At 48.7% G+C, this 11,305-nt stretch overlaps 1 protein-coding gene and 1 long non-coding RNA gene across 2 annotated transcripts; one reads left to right on the top strand and one right to left on the bottom strand.

Annotated features, from left to right (window-relative positions):
• Positions 1–988: 988 nt before the first annotated feature.
• Positions 989–5,857, bottom strand: GSC (goosecoid homeobox; the record flags this gene model as incomplete). Its single annotated transcript, XM_083483519.1, has 3 exons — positions 989–1,380; positions 3,199–3,458; positions 5,464–5,857. 3 exons carry the CDS (start codon positions 5,855–5,857, stop codon positions 1,228–1,230), a joined length of 807 nt encoding a protein of 268 aa, XP_083339645.1. The 3' UTR covers positions 989–1,227.
• Positions 4,798–11,036, top strand: LOC310697238. The gene is made up of 3 exons (XR_014520979.1): positions 4,798–5,132; positions 7,975–8,089; positions 10,562–11,036. It is a non-coding gene; the product is annotated as an uncharacterized lncRNA (long non-coding RNA).
• The last annotated feature ends 269 nt before the right edge of the window (positions 11,037–11,305 follow it).

Raw genomic sequence — 11,305 nt, 5'->3', positions numbered from 1 at the left:
TACTGCCCAAGGGAATAAACAAACGTTAAAGCCTTTGGGGAAACGAGCGTGGCTCAGCGGCAGAGCGGACATCTGCCTTGCGCCTTGCTGGAAGGCCCAGGTTAAGTCCCTGGTAAAATCCCGGTCTCAATAAAAAGTCTTACCAGAAACCCAGGAAAGTTCTGCGTCTCCCCACCATTTCAAGATCAAGTTTAAAGAAGCCAGCAGCTCCTTTATCCCCTCTGCTCTCCTCTTTTCCCGTTTTAATTGAAGGCAGAGATCCTAAGTAAACTTCCTTGGAAATAAGTCCCATTGCAATCGACGGGACGCACTCCCGCGGACAGAAAAAAGAGGGGGTGCGATTTCGGAGTTTTGCCACTTCCTATCGTTAATCGGAGCAAGCAAGCCCAAATCTCTTTCAGTTTTACAGCCCGGTCAAGTTAAAGGTTATTATTGTGTTCCACTGAAAGGATAAAATGTTTATAAACTCGGACAACTTTCGCTGAACTTGACTGCCGTTTGCCTGGGACTAACGTCCTCTGCGAGCCTGGATTACTCTGAGAAAGCGGCCGTCCTAGGCACGTTTAAGGGAGCACATACTAACGGGCTGCGTGTGGTTTTCGTTTGGGGAGCCCTGCTGAAGATCCCAGCGGATCCCAGCACGGGAGTTAAGTCCCAGAAGTTCGAGGGGGTCTTACTGGCAAGGAAGTGTGTGCTGTTCTGTACGCGTTTGCAGCCTTGCAACTTCTCTCTTCTAAGCGCATTAAGCCAGCATCGCTTTCCCAGAGTTGGGAATCAATAACCAATAGCGCAGCTTTATGTCTCCGGCTCTCCGTTCTCCCCGCCCCGCCTTCTTCCTAACCCAGCCAGCCAAAACAATGGAAACCAAACCAAACAAAAAAAGAGCAGCAGACTAAACAAGGCTGTGGGCCCCACCCCGGCCTGTGATTCTTCGGAGCCGGGTCTGTCAGAGAAACCCAAACAAAGCAAGCGACCCCAAACACCCACCTGTGCAACACCTCCGCAACACGCTTTATTTAAAGGGGATCGCTCCCAGGGTCGTCATGTGTACATTATATACAGATAGATATATTTATATATTTATACGGTCCTCCTTTCCCTCCTCCTGCATAGGCAGAGTCTGTGCAAGAATTCTTAAGCATCTTCCTTCTCGGTGCAAGTTGTGCAGGCAAGCTATGTCCATTCCGCCGGCCCAGCAAATTTATCCTCCGGGTGGGGGGAAAGGTATCAGCTGTCGGAGTCCAAATCGCTTTTGCTTTCTTCTTGTCTCTTCTCTGGGGAGGTTTTGGAAGCTTTATTCCATTTCTGGGCATTTTCTGACTCCTCCGAAGAAGACCTCTTTTGCCTTCTCCATTTAGCCCGGCGGTTCTTGAACCAAACCTGCCATTCGAGGAAGTGAAGGAGGGGAGGGGAAGGTGTCAATACTTGCAACAACACTGTTTGCACCGCGTCTTTCAGTTTTGCACGGCTGCTGCAGCAGCATGGAGCGCTGACGCTGCACGTGCGAACCAGCCGTTACGGATCTAACGCCACGGAAGCGACAATGATATACCTACTTCCCTGGGAACTCAATGGGACTTTTGAGTAGGCATGTATAGGATTGCACTGGGATCGAGTTCTCCCATCACTAGATGCCACGCCATCTCAAACGTAATGCTTCCTCTGGTGGAATCGGTTCACACACCCCGATGACGTAAACATGCATGTGTGAACAGACTACCGTCTGAACAAGATACTGTGCAGCCTAGAGCTTCAACACAGAGCCGCGAACTAAGAGACGGGTCTTGCATTTCGCTGCGCGTATGCGCAAAAGGTAGAATCTAATATCATTCCCCTGAGCAAGCTCAACTCCCGGTTGAGCTACTTCGGCGGCGGGGGCAGTCGCTTCCGCGCACCTGGGAAGTGTTATACCTTACAGGATCGCAGTGCAGCCGGGGTTATTTTCAAGCCAACACTGCAGGACTGACAGCGTAAGGATGGGGAGTGTTACCAATAGTTTATCCAAATAGCGCTGCTGGTTATCCTACTGTTCCTAGGATCTTAGGGCCAAGGGTGTGTCAGAAGTTGTGCAAAATACAGGTTTGATATGTCCTGCCTAAAGTGCTTAGCGCCTGCAAGAAAATACCAGCAGAGCGAGTCGCATCCTAAAACCTGGGACGCGAACGCTTAAGAAGCGAGGCATTTTGCATTGCAGCTACAGAGGCAAGTTGGAAGGCGTTGTCTAGCTCTGCACCCCCACCCCCTTCTCTCTCCTTTACCTGGCAAAGGATGTCCCGGGCCAAGATCGGACGCATTTGCCCGTCTCCGCGCATTCAAAGGGACTTGCTTCCACCAAATGCGTGCAGGATCGGCGTGCCGACGCCTCCCAGAACCGCCTAGTACTGTTTCACCCTGGGCCTAGTACACTGCGATCCAATGAACACAGAAGTCACCGTTCAAACCGAAGTCCCAGAGTATTAAGAGGGGGACTCGGTGGAGGGAAGCTGCAAATCTTCACCACACTCATCAAGGAATAAGTTCCATTAAACTCACTGCTTTAGGGTTAAACTCTCAAAGTTGTGGATCGCGCCGCACAAATAGGATTGAGCACGTCTGAGTATGCAAAGTGCTCGTCCAAGTTGGGAATCTGCGGAACTGAAGCTGCGATCCAGAGACCCGTTGAATTGTTGATCCCATTGACTAAAACGCGTCCTCAACGCACGTACTTAAAATTACGTTTCATTTAAATCAGTGGCGTTCACTTGGGGGTAAACAGTGCAGGATTGCGGCCGAATGACAGTGGTAAGGAGAGTTACAGAGTAATCCTATGCATGTCTACTCAAAAGTAAGCATCACAGAACTCAACGGAGCTTACTCCCAGGTAAACTAGGTTCAGAATTGCAGCACTACTCAAGTCTTCTGAGTAACTGCTACTACTGAGTACTAAGTACTACTGCTACTACTGAGTAAGCCTTACATATTATTCCTCACCAAGGACGTGCCAGGCGCTGCATAAAATACAGAAGCGAGTTTGCAGTCGGTTTAAGATGCAAACTTTCTCCCTCCTTTGGAAATCTACGGATTGCTTCTCTCCCACCCACCCCCACCATCACTCGCCCTCCCCTTGGATGGCATAAGGAAGAAACAGCAGCCTCAAACGGCCCCCGTCTCCCTCCGCTCTGCATTTTGCAATGAAGTCCAAAAGCCCATTCGAATTACCTCCACTTTCTCCTCCCGCAAATGGACCCTCCTGGCCAGCTGTTCCCTGGTGCCCACATCTGGGTATTTGGTTTCCTGGAAGAGGTTTTCCAGAGCCTCCAGCTGTTCGTCCGTGAAGATGGTGCGGTGCCTCCTTTTCCGACGGCAGTGCAGCTGGTTCAGCAGCTGCAACTCAGTCCGGGACAAGGTGCCCACGTTCATGTATGGTAGCATCTGATGGGGCACCGGAGACATCAGGACGGACCCGGTCCCTTCGTAGCCTAGAGAGAAAGGGAGAGGAGCGAAAGGAGGTGATATGGCACCGTTTGAGCTGGATTCCGAGCCCACGAAAAAGCACGGCCTGCCAACTCCGAGAGTTACCAACCAGTTGCCAGCCAGGGGCAAAAGGCCACGAAGAAGCTGATTGAAGGCTATGGAGCAAATTTGGAAGTTTCAGTTTTGTGAAAGCTCCCACTAACTTTTGCAGGGATGCGGAGTCTGGGCTTGGCGCTGCAGCGCACGCCCATGCCGCTTATTCCAGATTTGCCCAGGAAGACGGAAGTAAGTCTCATGCACACATGGAGAAAATGCTGATTGCCACTCCACCCGTGACCCTCTCCAAAATGATAGACACTGATAGACGAGGGAATACGTCCCAGTGAGTCCGACGGCGTTTCACTCTCCACTTTAGTTCAGTGGAGTTTACGCATTAGGGGGCATGCATTAAGCTCACCGGCTAGGGCCGCTTAAGCGGGTCAGAAACTAGGATCCAAGCCTCTCAACGACGAAGCAATAAATCCTCGCTCAATTCACCTTGGAGAACCCAAAAAACAGCCCACAACTGGGATCACGTTAAAGTGCGGGGATTTCTTACCAGCCCATCAATATGTGCCCCCACCTAACTCATTGGAGGGAAGTTGGGGTACAACTGTAATCGCCATTGCCATCCAGACAAAATCAGCTCAAACTGAACAGGATTAATAACGGATCTAGAACTTTGCCCTCACATATTGGGGGGGGGGGGGGCTTCAATTAATAAACTAACGTTTCCTTCTATGTATTTAGAATAATCTCATTGCCTTCAACCAGGTTAGCAGCCTAATCAGATGTCAGTGGAAGGAAGCCCCACTAAATTCAGTGACATTTAACTTTGTCCTAAATAAATGTGTTGAGGATTGTATTTTGAATCAGGTTCAACCCCCCCCCCAAAAAAAAACCCCACACATTTTAACTGGGTGTGGATCGGATTTGCCCATTGGTTGACTTCAAAAATCAGGTTTGCCAGATTTGTTTATTTTATTATGGAGTGATTTACATCTGGATCTCTGATATATTTTCTTGGAAGTTTTATTTAATTCAGTGGGACTAAAAAAAAATAATTATTTAAAAAATGGTTAGGACTGGAAAGTTGAATGTAAATTAAGGAGAGCAGGTCGCCGCCTCAGAAGTTTACACTCCAATCCTAAACACGTTTGCAGCATTTGTTTACGCGGAAGCAAGTCCCACTTTCTTTAATTGCATTGACGGACACATAAATATGCTTTAGGACAGCAGCTTTACTCAGAAGTCAATCTAAATACTCCCAGGAATGTTGCAAGTTGCAAGGATTCCAAACCTGCGTTTCTGAGCGGGTCGTCAGAGCGGGTATATGTCTTAAGGATTGGAAGCGAAGGGACGGGGAAACGCCGCTTCAGAGAACTGCACCCAACCAGCTCAACTCTCAACACAAACCGATTTCGATCACAAGCCATCTTGGTTCGAATATGGAACGTCACTTCCAGCCAATGCGAAGGAATCTATCGCCGTTTCGCAGCATTCTGTCACGCCGAGGAGTGACCAGGCAACAGAATCCTGGACGGGACTAGCTGTGCCTTACAGAAGCAACCTTAATGCACGGGGTCACCAGCAGCAAACTGAGCTCCCCGCTTCCCACACCCTTGCAAATTTCCCTCATTGTAAGTGAATGGGTTATTCTTCATTCCCACCAACGAAAGTCCACAGGGGACCGTTCTCCCCATCGCGCAGAGGAGCGGCGGCGGGGGAGCCTCGTCCTATAAATGACGGCCATTTCTCAATCATTATCCAAGCGCAAAGGAAAATCTGGAAGCGCTGGGAGGGGCGCGCGTAAAGATAAGCGAAATAAGCGAAAAAAAGTACGGGGAGTGGTGGTTAACTTTGATTCTCTCTTTCACATTCCCTCCTCATCCCTCTGGGTTGAAAGTGAATAAGGCAGTTAGTACTGGGAGGGTTAATATTATTATATTATTAGCATTATTATTGCCTTACCTGTTGCCGGGACGCAGGAGCACTGCTGCGCGCCCAGGGGCTGCATCGCGCCGCAGCAAGGCGGCCCCACGGCGGACGCCTGGACGTGCAGCTGCCCGTAGTAATAGTTGCCATAGCCTCCCAGTCGAGATCCGCCCAGCGCGGGCAAGTTGGAGGCCGGGGCCACTGCCCGCGAGTAATATCCGCCGTAGTCTCCGCCGGCGGCGGCAGCCGAGGCGTACAGCGAGTCCCCGCCGTGCAGGCTGGTCGAGAAAACCACCGACGGCGCGCTCGGCTGAGGCGCCGCTTGCTGCTGCTGCTGCTGCTGCTGCTGCTGCTGCTGGAGCAGCCCCGACTCCTTGCAGCGGGGTCTGGCCGCCAGGATGTTGTCGATGCTGAACATGCCCGCAGGCATAGCCCCCAAAGCGCGCGGCTCGGAGGGAGGGCGGGCGGGGGCCGACGGAGCCAAGGAGAAGCTCCGCTCAGCAAGACGGCGGAGGGGGAAGCGGAGCGGAGCGTGCGCGGCGGCGGAGCCGAGGAAAAACGCGGACTGAGGTTTCCCCAGGCTCGGGGCGCCAGGCTTATTTGGGGGAGGGGGAGGGAGAGGGGGGCCCGCCCGCGAGCGCTTTCTTTTTTGAAAGCAAGCGAGCCAGGAGAGGCCCTTCCTGGTCACTTTGCGCGCTTCTCCCCCTCCTCTTTTTCCTCCTCCTCCTCCTCTCCACTCCCCCTTTCCTCCCCTCTGGTCCGTTTCCTCCTCAGATCTCAACTGCATGGGAGTCTCTACTCCACCCCGACCCTCTTTCCCTTTTTATACCCCGGCGACGTCATCCTGGATTTAGTTCCTGGTTATAGATCAGATCACAAATAAAACCAGATTTCTCTCTCTCTTCGCCCCCCCCCCCTTTCCATCTTTACCAAAGTAAAGTCAGTAGAGATGGTGGCGGTGGGGAGGAGGGAAAGTGGAGGGGTGGGGCTGGTGGGCGCGTCTGGGGGAGGAGGGAAAGGGAGAGAGACGGGTCTCTGTGCATTAAGAATTAACGAAATTAACGTAATCCTTTCCATTAGCGGATCTCCCTTTTTTTTTCTCCGCCTCTCGCCTCTTCCCAGCTCTCGGCGAGCTCGCTCCTCGCACCCCGCCTCCCCCCCCCCCCGCGATTTAGGGTTGATCTCTCGCTGTTTGCTGCCCTCCCTCGCTAATTGTTGCCCGGGTTAATCTGGTTAATGTTATTGCGGAGAATCGCCTAACACCAGCTCCCGCCTCCCGGCCCGCTCCGAAAGTGCCCCGCTTATTTTTCTGCTGAAGAGGCTGTTTGCTTCTGTCGCGATCCAAAAGGGCGACTTCCCTGCCGTCCATAAATGAACTTAGGATCGGGGTTAGACGTTCCCGAGAAGAAATGCGTGCGGGGTCGGGGGGTCGGGGAGGAAGAGTGAAAGTGGGGAAACAAGGTTTATAATGTTCATCTTTTGTCCATTACAGCCCCTCCCCGATCGGCTTTGTCTTTACTCGACGGTAAACCCCTTGCTTCAAAGAGCGTAGCGTTTCCTTCCCTTTAGCCATTCCGGTCACTGATACTGTACATATGTTGATTAGAGTGTGTTCCTTTATCCCATTTTTCCTGTCCCACCCCCCAGCTGAACCCCCCATCCCTCCCCTGAACCCGAACATATATATTCGAAATTATGTTCCGCTAAACTTCCTACCTAGCAAAACTCGCTCTTATTTCGTGAACGATTTGGTGCTCTGTCTGTTGCCGTCTATAGCTACATGATTAAAGGCGTGAAGGATGCCGCAGACGGAACGAAAGGCCCATATGGCCATCCTCTGCAGGTTTACTCAGAAGTAAGCCCCGATGAGTCCGGTGATCTTTAGCCTCCAACCAGCCAGTGTCCATAGGACTGCGGTCGGAAAGGGACCTCCCCGAAGCACATTCGCTTGGAAATAAAAGCCCGCTGAGATCAGGTTAAGTCAAGACCCGGCCACTGCGCTTTAGTCGCTCGGGTTTCCGCGGGGCGCGTTTGAGTAACCATATGCAAGAGCAGCAGGACGACACCCATTGAAACCGACAGGATTTAATGGTTCTTAGCTTCGTCTGGGATTTTGGATTCCGGATCTGTGCCATTACGACTGTCTTTAGGTTGGTATACACACACACATCCCATACAGAGTAATGGTTACTTTAAAAAAAAAAGTAGTTGCAGGAGAGGTGTAGAAATTAATATGGTGCTTTCAAAAGGGACATATTGGGGAATAATTTCAAATGTGGTTTTCGACAAACATGTGAAAAAGGAGGGTCTATTGGGGTACCATCTCAAAAAATAATCTCTTTTCCAGTCCTCCAACTATTGTATGTTGTTGTAAATATATGTATGTATGTATGTATGTATGTATGTATGTATGTATGTATGTATGTATGTATGTATTGGCGCTGATGTGGTTCTTTACATTTCGCATGTACCTTCTGGTGAAGGGGTGGGTCGGCTAAGTCCTTTAAAAACTCTTGTTGATTAAGACGCGACCGTCTCTCCTGGTAGCCGGGTCCTTGTGATTTGCAAAACCCTTGGTCTGTCACGATTGTCTGCAGCGATCTGCAGGAGGTGAACTGAATCAGATTAGAATATTTACCCCATCAGCCCTGCATCAATGAAGGTAGGAAATTGTCCGCGCGAAACAAAACTAAGCCATTAGGGGCTGTTTACGAGGAACAAATGATTATTATTATTTTTCTTAAAAAAAAACCTGAACAAAAGAATTCCTTTCTCTCAAGGCTTGCATAGGAAATGTGACATCTAAGCCTTCTTTTATCCTCTCTTAGTCTAAGCAAACCTCACGTCGCAGTAAAAAGGAGACACACACAATCATATGTGCATTTCTCGTTATTTCTATTTCACCTTCCTTTGCCGCTTCCCCAGCTCAGGTGACCGACAAGTAGTCTAAGAAAGCAGTTTAATTTCAGTCTATTTAGAGGCGCACTGGATCTGTTCAAGTAAATCTAGGTAGGAGCGAAAGGGGCCCTGAATGAATGGAGCTGCTTAACTGTAAGCTCCTTGAGGGCAGAGATTTTTCTCTTCAGTAAAAGTACATAGTTTCTAAATACAATTAATCAAAATGAGTACAGTACAATCCTATGACATTAATGCCTGTGGCCAACACGATATATTTGAAGAAATTTGAAAATGTGTGTGTGTTTGTGCGTATTTTTTCTTCAAACGTCTTCAAATTTTTCTGAGTACTTCTACGGTAGTTTAGAAAATTAAAAAAATCACAAATACATTTTTATTGACACTTTCCCCAGAGTTTTAAATCTTTAGATTTCCGCACGAGGTCGGTTTTACCAACTACTCCCCTGTCGCAACCCCCCCGACCCAGAACAAACACCTGAGTATTAAGTTTTAATGTGGAAATCACTAAATTAATGTATATACATCTATCTATCAAAACTGAACGCAGCTTCATCGATGCCGCAAAGTGATTGCATCGCTTTGATTGGCACCTCCAGACTAGTTAGCAAAAAATAAACACAGCCTGTATTTATTTATTTTTTAAAGTAGGGGACTAGCCTGGCAATTTCCGCGACCCAAGTCCCCCCACCCCCACCGCATCATTCCCGGTCCAATGCAGTTGAGACGTCGACTATACAGCTCCAACGACTATAGCCCAGGCGTGCAACATGAAACTACTGTTTAGCTGCAGTGGCGCGCGCTTTTGCTCTGTGCTTCAACTTGGGTCAGCGTTTCACTTTATTAAGCATCCATGCAAGACAGAAAGGTCCAGAGTCGAGTTCCTTTCACCAAAAATATGCCACAGCTTTGGAGTCTGAAAGGGGCAGGATTCTCTCTTTTCCCCCCTCCCCGTGTGCATATATACCTACATTGTGCGTAATTTGTGGCGCATCAAAAGTGGAATAGATAGAGCCACGCCGCCTGTGAAAATTAGGGAGAAGTCATTGGAAGACAGAAGATCTGACCGGATGCTCTGTTATGACTATTTTCCGACGAATCGGTCACACCTCTAGCCTTTTTAACACGCAAACGAGGGACTGAGGCAGTGCTGGTCAGTTTCGCTGCGTGCCTATGGAGGGCTTTGGAGAGAGAAAGGAACGTATATTCACTAATCCAATGGGACGGGAGAGTTGGCTATTGCAAAAGCAGAGGTTCACTTGTAGGCTGGTCGTGTTTATATAATTAGCAATACCCCCCCCCGCCCTTTAATTTATTCCTCTCCCCATTGGAAAATTGCTCCTCGGGACACAAGAGTTCTTTAATGAGAAAATCTGTGGCGAGTCAACAGCACAGATATTTGGATACAAAGCAGTCCTTCGTGAAACGAGCAGCCAGGTGAGGAGAAGGTGTACAGTACTTGATTCATGCAGAAGCCTACAAGCAGCTGACGAGATATAGGTCGGAAGCACCAGACAGCGGATCGGAGTACATATCAAAAGGGAGTCCAATTCGGTTTAAAATAATTCGGTTTAAAATTCTGTGGTTACCTGAGCTCAAAAGAGCTATAGCCTCCATCCCTAGGAAATCCAACGGTTTTCCACGGCTCTGCTTACTTTCAAGTAAACGACTTTAGGATCCAAATAAATATGCCTAATACAGTACAGTGGTACCTCGGGTTAAGTACTTAATTCGTTCCAGAGGTCCGTTCTTAACCTGAAACTGTTCTTAACCTGAAGCACCACTCTTTCTCATCCTGAAGCAAAGTTCTTAACCCGAGGTAATATTTCTGGGTTAGCGGAGTCTGTAACCTGAAGCGTATGTAACCCGAGGTACCCACTGTACTGCAAGCATTCTTGGGTGTAAATTTCACGGAACTCAGTTCTGTGGGACTTACACTCCGATAAAATGGGGAGTGGTGGTGGGGCATATAGGTTTTTTTTCTTTTTGTTTCTGACTCTGAAATTTTATTGGTTTAAAATATTATGGCCCCATCTGAGTTTAGGGGTCGGGCTGTGTGTTAACACCTCAATCGTAACGACACTTCCTGGGAAATAAATCCCATTGAAATCAGAAATTGCGTTTTAGGATTATTATTATTTTTTTAATTCCCCTGCTAAATTGGTTAGCTGGAATTTAAGTCTTTTGAAATCAGTGAGACTTACATCTTATTTCTGTTTAGGTTTTGATTTTCGACTATTACGAATCATCATCATCATCAACAACAACAACAACAACAACTTTATTTTGAATCCCCGCTCCAATGACTGTGCGCGCTCAACGCTTTTCATATTGTTCAAGAATCATAACCCAATTCGCCTCGCGCACATCATGCAGACAGACGTGTTGGGACAGGCATATTTCCTTTTGCCGGTAATTCCTGCAAGCTTACTCCGGATCGTGGTCCATCCAGTTGAAGCACTACCTGTCTGGCTCCTTGGATGGACTTTGGTGAATTTCTGGTTTCCCTTTCTGATCTCACCCTTCTTCACTTTCGCCTCCCATTCCATATTAAACAAACAATCACTTGTCACTCATTGGAAGAGGATGACATTGGAATAACAAATGAAAGCGCAGGAAATTTCGCGCGACTGGCGCGTTGCTGGAGAGCGGGTGTGGGGCTTGTTAGTTCTAGAGTCACAGCGTGGGCTGGAGGATGCGTGGAAAGAGGGAGCTCGGCAAGGGCAGGAGGAGCTGTTAGAGGAGGAATCAAGTAAACACGGCGGTGATTTTCAATATTATTACCCAAACACGATTTCCCACGAAGCAATCACGACGCATGAGTCTACGGAAATGTGGTTTGCTGAAAAGATGGTCACTCTGAACCAACATTTCAATAGGAAAGAACGGGAATACTTCTAGTTCAATGTAAGCAGCGTCCTTTTACAGGGTGATTGCTTACGGCGCTTTTATTTGCCATGGGGTT

This window comes from Podarcis liolepis, assembly GCF_965112155.1.
Source record: "Podarcis liolepis genome assembly, chromosome: 1".
Taxonomy (NCBI): domain Eukaryota; kingdom Metazoa; phylum Chordata; class Lepidosauria; order Squamata; family Lacertidae; genus Podarcis; species Podarcis liolepis.
The sequence above is the reverse complement of the archived record's forward strand: the minus strand, read 5'-3'. Positions and strand labels throughout refer to the sequence as shown.